The 15,617-nt window shown below is 37.4% G+C and overlaps 1 protein-coding gene across 1 annotated transcript in view; it reads right to left on the bottom strand.

Annotated features, from left to right (window-relative positions):
* The window catches only part of LOC145298595 (metalloprotease TIKI1-like), a 417,606-nt gene that overhangs the window by 113,950 nt on the left and 288,039 nt on the right, over positions 1–15,617 (bottom strand). Inside the window, exon 3 of the mRNA XM_080144330.1 lies at positions 8,527–8,848. Within this exon, the coding sequence (XP_080000456.1) occupies positions 8,527–8,848 (322 nt within the window). The remainder of the gene's footprint in view (positions 1–8,526; positions 8,849–15,617) is intronic.

Here is a 15,617-nt window from a genome sequence, read left to right as displayed (position 1 = left end):
ATCGAAACCGAAACCAAAACTTATGAAGAATTTTTGATAAAATTATTTATAAAAAATATAGATTACCGGAGTGCCATCAGCTATAATCGAAACCGAAACCAAAACTTATGAAGAATTTTTGATAAAATGCTGCACTTAAGGTAATTTGTCCCAGTCAATGGAGGGGAAACCCTCTATACTGGGACAATTACTATCTTTAGACCCAACCAGATTGCCCCTTTTCCCTTTCTTTCGGAGAGCTTGTTTAACCCCACTTTAAAAACGACCTTGTGTCACATTTTGCTTTGGTGAGAAAGAAAATAAATACTAATAATACGAATAACCAATCCGCATCTAAAAAATTCAAAAACGTAAAATATTTATCATTACTTAAGTTTTTGTTTTAATTCTTTCGTTTTAAACAATGTTTGGCTAAACCACGTCTAAACCATTGAATGACTTATCGAATTAAATATCTGACGAGTGGCAAGTTTGACACGTCTACAAGTAGATTAATATTCACTTTGCGGGATTAGTTCGTAAGTGGCAGTAATCATAAATTTAAAAAAAAAAAATTTAAATTAAAAAATGGCTGCCTTCTAGCATTTTAGCATATAAATGGTAATATAAAGTCCAGAAGAGACAAGGGCAGTAAACTCTTGCGTGACACTCGACACGTGGTAGAAAAAAGAAAATTGAAAAAAATAAAATTTCAAACGAAGGAAAGAAAAAGAGAGAAAAAATAGAAGAAAAGAGGGTAAAAACAATAAATGAGAAAATTAGTGATACAAAAATATAATGAAAACATAATTGAAGGAAATAGAATAAGAGCGAACGAAAATTGAAATGGAGCCATGGTAAAGCCAAGATACCAAGCATGAAATAAACAAGTATAATGGCCTCCTTTCATTCTTAAGAGACAATGGATACCTCCTGTAAGGATGACTTCACGTGTAATTGTGAAACAAAGGTTGCGTAATCCGAATCCGAATCCGAAGCACACGTCTCCTGATAGATTCCAGTGGCAAAGACAAATCCAATACAGTCAACAAGAAGAGGGTTCTACAACTTTGCAGTTCTTGGAAAGAAGTTACTGGAAAAGGAAGCTGTATTACAATGAAATATCAAAGCAGCGAATTGATGAAACGAATCAAACGAGTCAAACGAGCTGGAACAAAGGAAGCAGGGAATAGATCATACAATTCTTGAAGGACACACACCATAATAAAAAGACTGCGACTAGTTAAATAACGTCTGTGAGAGAAATATGCTGAAAAGAAGAAAGGATGGGGCCAATCAAATTACAGATACGTTTCTACACCTCATCAAAAACCATTAAATGGGACAAATATTCACCAGCCAAAATATGACAACAGTACTCCATACATCAACTAAAGAATTATCGCTTATCAAGACTCAAAGGCCACTCAAGGATAAAGGTTGTCAGTTGGACAATGAAAGAAAACCGTGAAGATTGGTAATCATTGTTGAAACTGGTCAGAATCTGATTAGTTAAGAGGACGGCTCAACAAGAATTTATTAAAATTGAACTTGAAAACGACTATGGTGCAGTTAGTGGAGAAGCAACCCCGTAGTATTTTGCTCAACAGACGGGTAGTTCTTTAAAAGAAACTCTGCTAATGAGAATTTGATTTAGTTTTAGGAACACAAAGAAAGAAAGGAAAATTATTGTCAGTGGTTGTAGATGGACGAGTTTTTGCTGTGAATGTTTTATGAGGGCGCAAGGAACAGATTGGAATAAAACAACGCTTGCTTTACTTGAGGTGTCCATCCACATACAAGCCACCATTTGATTTTTGTTTTATTTTCGCATACTTAAAATTACCATCAATCCCGCCTACCTGACTGTAGTCTTTTATTTATCTAAAAGGCACCCTTAAATACGCGGGTAAATGAAGAGATCGATGGGCTTAAACATTTATTTAAATTTACTTTCACCAAAAAGGTTGAGCGCAGTTTTTTTCCTTTTCTTTTATTTTCTTTGTCGCTTTGCTCAGCTTTGCTTTAATGGCCGCTAACACGAACAGGGAGGCCACTTAAACGTTCCCATACACTTCTTGGCTTTCCTGGATCGTTGTCGATTTAAGCCTACAGAAGAAGGGCTGGGAGGGCCACAAATCATATTTGACTTCGAGTTTTTTTTTATTGCATATTTACAAGTAATAAAATTAGGAAAACAAATTGGAAAAGATAAACGCTTTGGGTCTGAATAGCGCAGCTGCTGGAGAAGAGCTGTAAAACCATGCTCCAAGAGAAGTGGAGAGATAATAGATAAGCAAGGGAGGCGGGGAAAGTATAGAAGAGCTCCCGCAACAAAACATTACATACCATTGTGGCAACTGCAACAGTGCCGATCCAGGATAGACTTGCACAGTCATAGAAAACGCTGCGATTCATCAATGGACTAATCTGAGGAGCAGAACCCCATTTTCTCCTTAGGTAGACAGATACCAACAATATTAAGTACCATTTTAAAAAGTTTTTGCTATGACTCAACCGAGGATTTAACTAAAAAGAAAATCTGTATCAAGCATACTCTCTCCAGAGAGCTTCCCACGAGAATGAGAACAACACTCCCGCCTTGTGTCACACAAGTGTAGATTAGCAGGTTTTACTGAAATGATTGCTACTAAAGACACCTTCAAGGCTGTATTTTATTAGAGGTTGGAAAGTTTCAACCTACTCCTATATACAACTTCTAGTATGGCCAAATGGTAACCAATCTGTTATGGCCCAGGATCAGTATGTTGAAAGTCCGAAATTAAAGACTGTAATCGTAAAGACCTGTAAAGCATGCATTGAGAGGAGTGAGAGAGTATAAACCAACAGTGAGGAGGGTGAAAAAAAAAGAACAATTGTAAAAGTGACATTCTCCCAAAGGTTAGAGGTTCAATTCTCAGTGTGGGCAACTGTAAAGTACATTTACAAATTTTTAAAAACCTCTATCCAGGCATAGCTTACGGAACGAGAGCATGCTATAAGGGTTCCGTTCGTAATTCCGTCCAAATTCCCGAGTTCGACAGAAACATCCCTGAGTTCGACAAGATACACTCGAAGAACGTCGGAGATTACACCGTCCGAAACGTTGTGAAAATAACACTAAAAGTGAGAATAATAGTCCGAAAAATACAAATAATTCAAATAACAGATAAGCAATATATAAGCATTACAAACTAACAACAACGCTGAAACATCGTATTTAATTCAATTTTACATCTATTTGTAACGGAGATTTGGTATCTGCATGTCCCAAAAGTAAAGCTTCTTTTTTTTTTTTTTACTCAGCCCGAATTGATCAGAGGGAATTACAAATTGCATTGATATGATGACTGAACTTACACTGACAGCAGAAGGGTGAACGAAAGTTCTCGCAACTAAACACCATATACATTTGTGTCCGCTACAAAAGAGCCTGCCGGTCCAGGATAGGCTTGCACAGTCACAACAGATTCGACAATGAAAAATTTGAGCCGCCGAATTCTATTGTCTCATGAGACAGACGCCGAATTCTATTGTCTCATGAGACAGACGCCGAATTCTATTGCCTCATAAGACAGACGCCGAATTCTATTGTCTCATGAGACAGACGCCGAATTCTATTGTCTCATAAGACAGACGCCGAATTCTATTGTCTCATAAGACAGACGCCGAATTCTATTGTCTCATGAGACAGACGCCGAATTCTATTGTCTCATAAGACAGACGCCGAATTCTATTGCCTCATGAGACAGACGCCGAATTCTATTGTCTCATGAGACAGACGCCGAATTCTATTGCCTCATAAGACAGACGCCGAATTCTATTTTCTCATAAGACAGACGCCGAATTCTATTGTCTCATGAGACAGACGCCGAATTCTATTACCTCATAAGACAGACGCCGAATTCTATTGTCTCATAAGACAGACGCCGAATTCTATTGTCTCATAAGACAGACGCCAAATTCTATTGTCTCATGAGACAGACGCCGAATTCTATTGTCTCATGAGACAGACGCCGAATTCTATTGTCTCATAAGACAGACGCCGAATTCTATTGCCTCATAAGACAGACGCCGAATTCTATTGCCTCATAAGACAGACGCCGAATTCTATTGTCTCATAAGACAGACGCCGAATTCTATTGCCTCATAAGACAGACGCACAATTCTATTGTCTCATAAGACAGACGCCGAATTCTATTGTCTCATAAGACAGACGCCGAATTCTATTGTCTCATAAGACAGACGCCGAATTCTATTGCCTCATAAGACAGACGCCGAATTCTATTGTCTCATGAGACAGACGCCGAATTCTATTGTCTCATAAGACAGACGCCGAATTCTATTGCCTCATAAGACTGACGCCGAATTCTATTGTCTCATAAGACTGACGCCGAATTCTATTGTCTCATAAGACTGACGCCGAATTCTATTGTCTCATAAGACTGACGCCGAATTCTATTGTCTCATAAGACTGACGCCGAATTTTTATTGTCTCATAAGACAGACGCATGCCAACTGTTTATTATAGTAATTGATCTTTGCACTATTATGTATCCACGCCAACAAAGATTTATTTATCTATTTATAATGTATATACGTTGATTATGTAGGCAAACTCAAGTGTAGAGATCAATGGATATTAGAATTTTACACGCTACTAATAATTCAGTTCCAGATCAATTGAGAAAATCCCCGACATAAAGCAAAACAAGATCTTTTGAAATAGCAAAGTTTGTTTTTGTGTGAATAAACTTACGGCCGTTTCATTATTGTTAATACAGCCGAGATATTTATATAAAAGCAAAACATGATACAAATTAACAAATACCTATTCGCTGTTTTTATTTTTCTAATTTCAGACAAGAAAGTTCAATATTGAGCCAGAATCGAGAAAGCTCCCCTTTAAAACAATCCCTACTCTCCTAACTCTATCTTTTTTTATTCAATTTTCACCCCAAACAAGGCACAGTGACACTTTCATGTAGACGGGCTGCTATCACGGACATAACTAGCTGGGATATTATGAAGGGAGTTGAGCAGCAAGATGTCTGTTCACATTACACTTGAACTTCTGCATGTCAGTACAGTCGGGGAAGCAGGAACCCGGAAGGTAATTCCAAAATCTAGCAGTTCTGTGGAAGAAACTGTTAGAATAGAAGGCTTTCTTACACATAGGAATCTTTGCTATCTATCTATCTATCTATCTATCTATCTATCTATCTATCTATCTATCTATCTATAAAATCATTTTTATTCCAAAAGATATATCTTTCTACACTTCTTTTTATAAGTGCAATGTATCTCGGATATAAGGGGCTATTAGTTTGAGCAAATTTTGTAGGATTACTATGTAGGGAGTTTAGCAGAAAGATGTCTGTTCACATTGCACTTGAACTTCTGCATGTCAGTACAGTAGGGGAAGCAGTGACCTAGAAGAGAACACCAAAGTCTAGAAGTTCGAGGGAAGAAACGATTTCAGTAGAAAGCTATCCGGCACGTAAGGAAATCTAAAGTGTAAGGTTGCGATTTTGCTTCTTGTCGGGTTAGTGTGGTAGGTATTTACGTCGAATGGGTACAAGGACTTGGAGTTCGTCAGAGCACGTTCCATTAAAATACGTATAAAGATGCAACATTTCATCGATGGAACTGAGTTTAGAGTTTGGTTGGCATTGCGAAACTTATTAAGTTGGCCACTCTTTTTAGAACCCTGTCTAAGAGTGAAAGACTAGTGGCAGATGCACCAGCCCAAGTGTGGCAACAATACTCCATGCATGGGCGAATGGTTGCCTTACAGAGCTACATGATACTAACAGACGTAAATAACTTTGTAGTACGGTAGAGACAGCCCACCTTCATTGCAGCAGCCTTGGCAATGTCCTCAATGTATTTGTTCCGATTCATGTTAGTCTGTTAACATCGATTAATCTTTACAATGATCTTTATATATATATATTTCTGTATATATATATATATATATATATATATATACATACATACAGAAATAACATATCCTTATATATATATATATATATATATATATATATATATATATATATATATGTATATATAAGCGAGATAAGACACTGATAGAATTCAGATGAAAAATCCTGATAGATATTACTTAAAGTAATACTTTCAAGGTGATCCTAGCCAAAAAGAAAAAGCTCAATATTTAAGAATAGAGCAATATATAAGTTTCGTGATTAAATTAAATATATATATACATATATATATATACATATATATGTATATATATATACATATATATGTATATATACACACACACACATATATATATATATATATATATATATATATATATATATATATATATATATATATATAAGCGAGATAAGACACTGATAGAATTCAGATGAAAAAACCTGACAGATATTACTTGAAGTAATACTTTAAAGGAGATCCTAGCCAAAAAGGAAAAGCGCAATATTCAAGAATAGAGCAATATATAAGTTTCGTGGTTTAATTTTAAATTCTGAAAAAACAACATATAGAGACATATATTCGAAATTCTGAAAACAAAAACATATTGAGACATATATTCGCATATATATTTAGCGTCCATTCGCAGCTTAATATTTTGCTAACCGCATTTCGTTTCCTCTGGTGATATGAGCCATTGTTGAAAATCCATGGATTAAGGAAATTAAAATAACCCCTTCTATATATTCCTTTTGTCAAACAATAAATTCTTAAATCGAATATATGTCTCTATATGTTGTTTTTTCAGAATTCTAAATTTAACCACGAAACTTATATATATATATATATATATATATATATATATATATATATATATATATATATATATATATATATATATATATACAGGGTGGCCCAAAAGTCTTGGGCACATTTCAAGTCCTCATATCTGCTTAACTATGAATGGTAGTAAGGTGAAAGTGGTGTCATTTTAAAGCTAAATGCATCAAGTATTTTGTAAAGTTATTATTTTTATCATTTTTCTTTTATTAGATTCAGTAATGGCGTTCACTCAACGAGAAAAAGCGTTCTGTGAGCTTGAATTTGCAAAAATTGAACCATGGACACTTGTCCAACGTGCATTTCGTAAAAAAAACCAAAAACCCTACGATGTTTTTTTTTTGTTTTGTTTTTTTTGTGAAGATTTGTGAAAGGACTGGTCTATGTGCCTTCCATTCCAAGAAACGTGAATGAGCTGAACGTTTGAATAACAGAAGCTGTTGCAACCATTGACAACGCCATGCTGGGAGGCGTTTGGCAAGAATTGGACTATCGGCTTGATGCGAGTCGTTTGACCAATAGTGCTCACATCGAACGTCTTTGAACATTCTATGAAAAACTTGAGATTACAAGTTTTCTGAATATACCAGATGCGTTTTTATATCGTTAATAGTTCTCGAGATATTCAACGTCGAAATGTGGCCAAAACTTTTGGAACAGCTTGTATATGCGCACGCGCGTGTGTGTGAACTGATTTTTCAGGTTTCGCGGAAACTATGAAAAAAGAATAACAGCTCGTAAGGTGTTAAAGATTACAAATGTAACAAACTCTCCACTCATTTTGTATTGTTTAAACTACCCCTCCCATATTGAGCGTTATTTTCCTAACATTTCGGCCGATGTAACCGCCAACTTTCTTCATGTGTATCTTTGTGAATCTTTCTCTCATACTCGGGAATCTGTACGGAATTTGGAGCAGAACTTTTATTTAATCAACGAGATCAGCATACTCTCATTTCGCCAACCATGACTGGGTAGAAGTTTTAAGCAATTTGCAATTTTATTTTTAGTATCGCACGCATTGATGACTGAATCTTCAACGTTTTGAAGAGTGTCACTTACAACTTCTACTTTGTACTTTATTGGTTACGTCACAGGTCAATGCGGACATGTTTGTATCAGTACAGATTCCACCCGCGATTTGATAGTGTGTTTCTGAATTTTTGAGATGACGATCAATAATGCGCAGCATCTTGGTTATTCGGAATACTATTCTCATCTTGAGTGTTATTCACTCAAAGTTTCGATCTATGTAACCTCCGAAGGTCGTAGTTTACATCGGTCAAAAGAAAGAATTTAACAACAACAGCAACAATAACAACAAGGGGTAGATGATGGTGGCGAAACGGTTAACAACAGGAACTGACCATCTGGATGTGCCATGTTCGAATCAGTTCGTTCAACAGAAACAATTTGACTTAAGGATGTTGGCAACCTTCACGTAGTCTCTAACCGATGTTTTTTCTAGGAAAAATATGACTAGAAAGATGGCAACAATAATCATCTGATTCATTCAAAATGAATGAATGATGCACCACCACCTACAACAACAACAACAACAACAACAACAACAACAACAACAAAAAACAACAACATCATCAAAAATAACAACATCAACAACAACATCAACAACAAATAAAACAAATCAAAATAAATCAAAACAAAAAATACGGGAAGAATCAATAATGGCCGAAGAAATAAAAGGCGAAACATAAAAATTAAAAAAAAAATAAAATAAATGTTAAAATAATTTCTCCACGTTACCTGCACCAAATGCAAAAAAGAAGCTTCGTTTCGGATGGGATCGGATCAAATCACCGACCCTGGACGCCATTCGCCGATTGCGCTTGTGAATGAGTTCATTTCGGAAATAGCTATCGATCATCTTCGCCGTCTGTAAGTCCTGGGGTGGCAGCGACGAATTGACCAGGCTGGGGAACTGAGCCGAGTCCTGGTTGAAGATAATTGAGTTCAGATCTCCACAATTGTAGTGGTGGATCAGGTCGTCCGTTGTGTAAGGCATCGCCACTTTGCTATTCCGGTACGTCTCGTGTTGGCGGAGAGTCTGGTTCAAAGCGAACACAACCTGAGCAACAAGAAAACAGAAACCTATTAAAATGATGATATACAGACATCTCTCTATTATCGAGTCGATAGAGTGGAGACTGTTTTATAACGAGTAATCTAACATATAAGGAAAAGTTGGCCGAATTTTCTAATATGTACGGGAAACTCGGCTGGATTTCTAATATATGAAGAAAAGTCGTGCGGAAATGTGAATATGAAGTTAAATAGAATTGAAGTTGGCAAATAAAAAATGATAGAATAGACTCACCATGCACATTTGAAAATATGCCTGACGAAAGGTAGAACTTCCCGAAATATTACAATACGGATATACTACCTGACCAATTAACGCAAATAAGAACTTGTCAAACAATCATATTAAGAGATTGATTGGCCATCTTCTGCTTACTGAAACTCTGTGACAGGATTCCGGCGCAATGAGGAGTTTATTGTGCTATCCCCAACTACATTGCACTGAAATTGTCAAGGAAGAATTCAGAACAACTGAAAGTAATGCTGGGATAATCTAAGAAAGATTGTTCCGATTAGTTCTTCTCCTAGACTATACGTTCTAATCAAGTTGACACGCCGATCTTCGTTAGATCATCACAGTTAAACAATGCTGAGCCTGCTCAGCAATCGATGGGGCACCATTTGAGAATACCAAGCTCTATATGTGAGAGGACAATCAACACTTCTATGTAAGAATTGCGAAAATAACGTCACTATCTTCCCTGACCGGGAAACACATGTCTGGAGACAGTTTGTAAAGTTCTCTCCACACTTTTTATTTTGGAGAAAGCCGGTTTAACCCGTTTAGGGTGAATGGCCGTCTTGATTTTTCTAGACTAGATGGACAGATCTAGTTCAGCAGTTAGAAGACTTGAATTCTAATCTGTCGTTTATAGATTCGGTCCCGCCTCGCTCTATTTTTGGTAAGTGTCTGAAAACCAGATGCAATGAGCCAACCCGATTTTTACGCAGTTTTAAGTTATAAGGTTTGACTCTGATTCTGACTTTACCACGGCTCATAGAATTTGATTCCGACTTCTTATTATAAAGTCTTCCACTATTAAACCATGTTAATTCATTAGCAGATTTGAAAAATTGATCCGAACTTCGACGCTTAGTAATCTTATGAGTCCGATTCCAACTCTCGCTCCTTCCAAAATTCCCGACTTCATTTCACTCAGCAACCCTGAATGCAAAAATACGGGATGATGTGACACATTAGTCGGAAAGTAGAATTGAAGAGGTAAAGGAAGACACCGTGGCCTGTAAATAATACCTAGGCACCCTGTCAGTATTCCCTATTGGGACACCTCAGGCAATTAGCAATAAACTAACTTCATCTCAAAAGGGGAAAGCAAAGCCTGGAATGGTGAACCTACTAGAACTGTACAGGACCAGTGACATCGCAGTCAGCGATAAAATAAAAACGATTTAAAAATAACTCACATTCTGTTGGTTTTGATGCTGAGGACAAAAAAAAATCCACGGCTTTACAAATGAAAATCAACCCGTCGAAACTATTCATAAGTCATCAGACGGTGTGGCCTTGAGAGGAATGGGCACCGTCTGGTTCGACGAACCCCAAAACAGGCTGGATGGTAGTTATCTAACATGCAACGTCTCTGCATCCCATAAAAGATGGTTAGGCAGTCATTTATGTTTGTTCGGAGACTCGTGCTCTACTAAAGCTTAAGGGTCCTTACTATACTATTTATCCAATAACTATCAAAAGAAAGAAATAAACCTCTACGTTTTCCAATTGATGTTGTTTAAGAATTGTATATAGACACGGCCATATGAAGAATATATTGGCCAGTGCAATACAATTATACGCTGAATGAATATATTAGGTATAATCATGCTGACACACCCGTTGGAGCACTGAAGTTAAGCGGCGATGAGTTTGGTTATTACTGAATGGGTGACCCATTTGGAAATACCAGGTACCCTCTGTGCCCTCTGATTATTTCGGCATTGTTTTCATTCGTCGTGGGCTTCTCCTTGCTGGAATCAAGCAGTGTCGATTCAAGAGTGGTTTGGTTAGGGATTGCACAACCCTTGCTTTTTAAATCACAAGCGCAAGCACCCACCCTTATAAAAGTATCCATTGTCTCCCAAGACTGAACGGAAAAAATCTAGCTTAGCAAATAAAACTACAGTGTTTGATGGCTAAGTGATTAATGACACGGACTAAAAACCTAGGTGTTCAAAATTCATTACATAGAAACATGTTCATCAAACCAAACCTTGGTGTTCAAAATTCATTACATAGAAACATGTTCATCAAACCAAACCTAGGTGTTCAAAATTCGTTACATAGAAACATGTTCATCAAACTAAACCTTGGTGTTCAAAATTCGTTACATAGAAACATGTTCATCAAACCAAACCCCACATTTTATCTAACCTTATGAAGAGAAGGTAAATAAGTCCAGTGTTGTTATGCATTCTTTATTTGAGTTTGACACCCGGGCAATGCCGAGTAGCTCGACTAGTATGTATAGGCAATATAAATATTTATATTAAACTACTTATGTACTCTAATAACAAGGGAAACGAAAAGATTTTTAAGTGTTTGCCAAAATATCGGCGCCGAGCAAAATATGATAGTGTTGATAGGCCCTACCCCCTCAAAACCCTGGGGGTCGCTGAGAGTTTTGTCTTTGTGCCAAAAGGTTATAAAACTGGCATAAGAAGCGTTATCATTTGTTTTTGGATGGGGAAAACAGGAGGGAAAACGGAATGGTCTCGCTGTTCTGCTTCCAACAGGTAAGCATTGAGACATGGTTTACCATTTTTCTTGAAGGGCATTCAGATATGAATTGAGTTCAAGTGTGAGTTATTTTGGAGAGGAGGAGAAACAATAAAAGGGCAATGGAAAGCAGTACATCACATTGAAAGATAGGGAGGGGAGTGGGAGGATGAAGAAGCAGGAGGAAGGGGGGGATAGAAGATGAAAAATAAGAAAGAAGAAGTACAGGACGAGTGAGATGAGCTAGAGAAAAGAACCAAGAAGAATATAAGAGGGGCAGGAGGAGGATAAGGAGGGAGAAGGTGGGAGTAGGAGGAATATTAAGTAGATAGCGGGTTATTGTGTAGGGGGTTAAATATTAAGGGACAACACGGGAGCGGCGGAGCACAGGGCATTCAGACATGAACTGATTCAAGTATAAGTTATTTGGGTCGGAGGAATAATAAAGGGCAACGGGAAGCGACAGGACACGTTGAAAGAGAGGGAAGAGGAAGGCGAAGCATGGGTAGGAGGAAAGACGAGAAAGAGGGAGTAGTAAGGATGAGTAAGAGAAGCTACTGGGAATAAGGATTTGAAAGAAAAGAAAAAAAACAAAGGAAAAGGATGGTCAGGATGAAGAGGAGAGAAGGAGGAGTAGAAAGAGGGGAAGGAAGAAGAAGAAGAAGAAGAAGAAGAAGAAGAAGAAGAAGAAGAAGGTGAAGGTTTTATGAATGTTAAGTAGATATCGGGTTATAAAGTAGGGGAGAGGAATAATAAAGGTCAATAGGGAAGGGACTGTATATGTTAAAAGGGGGAAGGAGAAAGAAGGAAGAGAAGGAAGGGAGATGGAAAGAAGATGAAAAAAAATGAGAGGGGCCGGAGGTAATATGGATTTGAAAACAAACAAAAAAAAATGAAGAAGAATCACAGAAGGAAGAAGGATGTGGAGGTTCAGGAAATATGTAGTAGATATCATGTAATTGGGGAGGGGGAATAATAAGAGGCAATTGGGGAGCGACAGAACGCGCAAAAGGGGGGGAGGGAATACGAAGAAGGAACGAGAAGAGAGGAGCTTGTAGAAAGAAGTGTTTGGAAAAGAAGAGGTGAAAAAAAATAATTAGTGAAAGAAAGAGGAGGAGAAAGAAGTTCATGGAGGAGGAGGAGGAGGAGAAGGAGGAGGAGGAAGAAGAAGAAGAAGGTGGAGATGGGAGGAATAATAAGTAGATAGCGGGTTGTAAAAGGATGAAAGCACATGTTAGAAATAAACACAGGAACGAAGTTGATATAATAAAATACGACACAATATTAGCATTGTCGGTCAAGTAGGGGCACCAAAGAAATGATTAACGAAAATGAGTTTTTGAAGTTATAGTAGCAGTAGTATTTTTGGAACTACTACTATTGCTACTATAATAATAATAATAATAATAATAATAATAATAATAATAATAATAATAATAATAATTGGGTCTGGATATACAAACGGATATATTTTTAAAAGGTCTTATTCTTAACATAAGCAATATGTAACGTGAACTATTCACGCATGGGCATTAGTGAAACAGTTAATAAACAGATAAAATTCTTACTCCGACGTCCAGCTTTTTCAATTTTGACTCCTTATCCGAATTAAAACCAATTAAAAAGTTTTTCGCGTGTCTGCATACCCTATATACCAAATTTCAAATCTTTACATAAAAAAGTGTTGAGTATATAGGCTGAGAAGTGCCCCCACACACATTCTCACTTTTATAGGTATGTAGATATACATATATAATTGAATCAGCATTCCCAAGCAAGAAGACCGGATGTCATACTAGTTAACAAGAAGGAAAGACCGGTCAGATTGTAGTTTTTGCCGTTCCAGCAGACCACAGAGTGAAGGTAAAGGACGCGGAGAAGTGGAGAAAATGCATTGAATTGGTCAGAGAGCTCAACGGTATCTGGAAAATGAAAAAAGTCAAGATAGCACAACTAATAGTAGGAACAATACCGAAAAACTTTGAAAAGAGAACGGGAGAGATTGGAATCAGGGGGATGACCGAGAAGATAACAATGATGAAAACTGCAGAAATATTATGAAGACCCTTTGGATGCGGAGACTAATACACATGAACTACAGACAGAAACTGGACACAGAAACGACTACAGACATAAAAACAGAAAAGAGCATCACACGGAATCATGAAACTGGAATGGTATAATTGTAAGTTAGCACCCTACCTTCACCCAGTTTTGTGTGTGTGTGTGTGTGTGTCACAAAAAATGACGTCACACCAAATAAGCGAAGAGAGTCAAAGACGGATGGAAAGACCGAAGAGAGAAAGCTCTAATCAGACCTCCGTTGGATGAGTGCAAAGAGGATAGGGACTTTAGGGAGGCTTTTTGCCACCCAAACTCCAGCAAAGACCAATGATCATCGCCAAAGAGAAATGAATGGAAGGCGCAAATGATATATAACGCAATAATAGATAATGCAAATTCATATGCAATGGTTATCGAAAGAGTAATAGAAATCTGGGGAGACTCATTGTCTCTCAGACTCCGGAGAACGCCACGACTTGTTCTCAAAGAAAAATCTTTGATGATGACCTGCGTGACTATTCCTAGTGAGTAAAAAAAAAAATAAATAAATAACAAAAAAAAAATAAAAATAATAGTAATAATAATAGTAGTAGTAGTAGTAGTAGTAGTAGTAGTAATAATAATAATAATAATAATAATAATAATAATAATAATAATAATGATGATGATGATGAACAACTTGAAAAAAGAAAGATGAAAATTGGAATTAGGGGAAGTCTGAGAAGACACAACGGAAAGCAACTCAGATCCTAAGGAAAATCATAAAATGGAGAAACGTTTACAAGTAACTTGGATGTTGCAATAAAAATATATCAGAAACAGAAGGAACAAGACGACCACAAGGAATCGAGAAAACCGAAACCGCAAAATATTATAACCCCCCCTCCTAATATATAGTGGCGTCTACATCGGATGGCGCCGCATGAAAAGTTGTAAAGGATTCGAAAGGACCGATGAGAAATAGCACAAGCAAGAAATCAACTCAAGCGCGGAGAGAACTGGGACCTTGAGAAGGTCTTTTGCTATCCAAATTCCAAGGAATAACAATGGCCGATCCCTACGAGAGAGGAATGATGAGCGGCTGTTGGGATGATGGAAAGTAACTTGAGAGATGGAAAGCATTGGAATATGAGAAGACTCGTTATCACCAAGACTCCAGGGAACACTAACGGTTATTGATAGATACTGATCTTCGGTGATGGCCTGTGCAAGAACTCGTGAATGAATGATGATAATAATAATAAACATAAGTTGAAACAATTACATTGAGAGCATTGCCAAGACCGCTGCGAAGAAGGTATGTTTTCTCTAACGTGCTAGAAAGATACTAACGCCCGAAAGTATCCTATACATCTATAAGGCCACCATTCGCCCATGTATGGAGTATTGTTGTCATATTTGGGCTGGTGCATCTACCACTAATCTCTCGCTCCTAAACAAGGTTCAAAAGAGAGTCGCCAATCTGATAGATCCTGAACTGTCATCTAAACTTCAGCCCCTGACCTATCGACGAAATGTTGCATCCCTCTGCCTTTTCTACAAGTACTTTAACGTCGAATGCTCTGACGAACTGCAAGCACTTGTGCCCCCTCGACGTAAATACCCCCGACAAACCCGACAAGCAGCTAAATCCCACCCCTTCACAGTAGAGATCCCTAGATGTAGGAGAGCCTTCTACTCCAGTAATTTCTTCCCCAGAACAGCTAGACTTTGGAATTCTCTGCCGGGTCCCTGCTTCCCCAACTGTACTGACATGCAGAAGTTCAAGTGCAACGTGAACCGACATCTTGCTGCCCAACTCCCTACACAGTACCCCTGATGCCCATGTCCCTGATAGTAGCCCCCTACAGCAAAGTGGCAATATGCCTTGTTTGGGGTGAAAATTTAATAAAAAAATATATAAATAATAATAATAATAATAATAATAATAATAATAATACACGACAACTACAAATATATT

This window comes from Euprymna scolopes, chromosome 2, assembly GCF_053919585.1.
Source record: "Euprymna scolopes isolate OS-2025 chromosome 2, ASM5391958v1, whole genome shotgun sequence".
Classification (NCBI taxonomy): Eukaryota; Metazoa; Mollusca; class Cephalopoda; order Sepiida; family Sepiolidae; genus Euprymna; species Euprymna scolopes.
The sequence above is the reverse complement of the archived record's forward strand: the minus strand, read 5'-3'. Positions and strand labels throughout refer to the sequence as shown.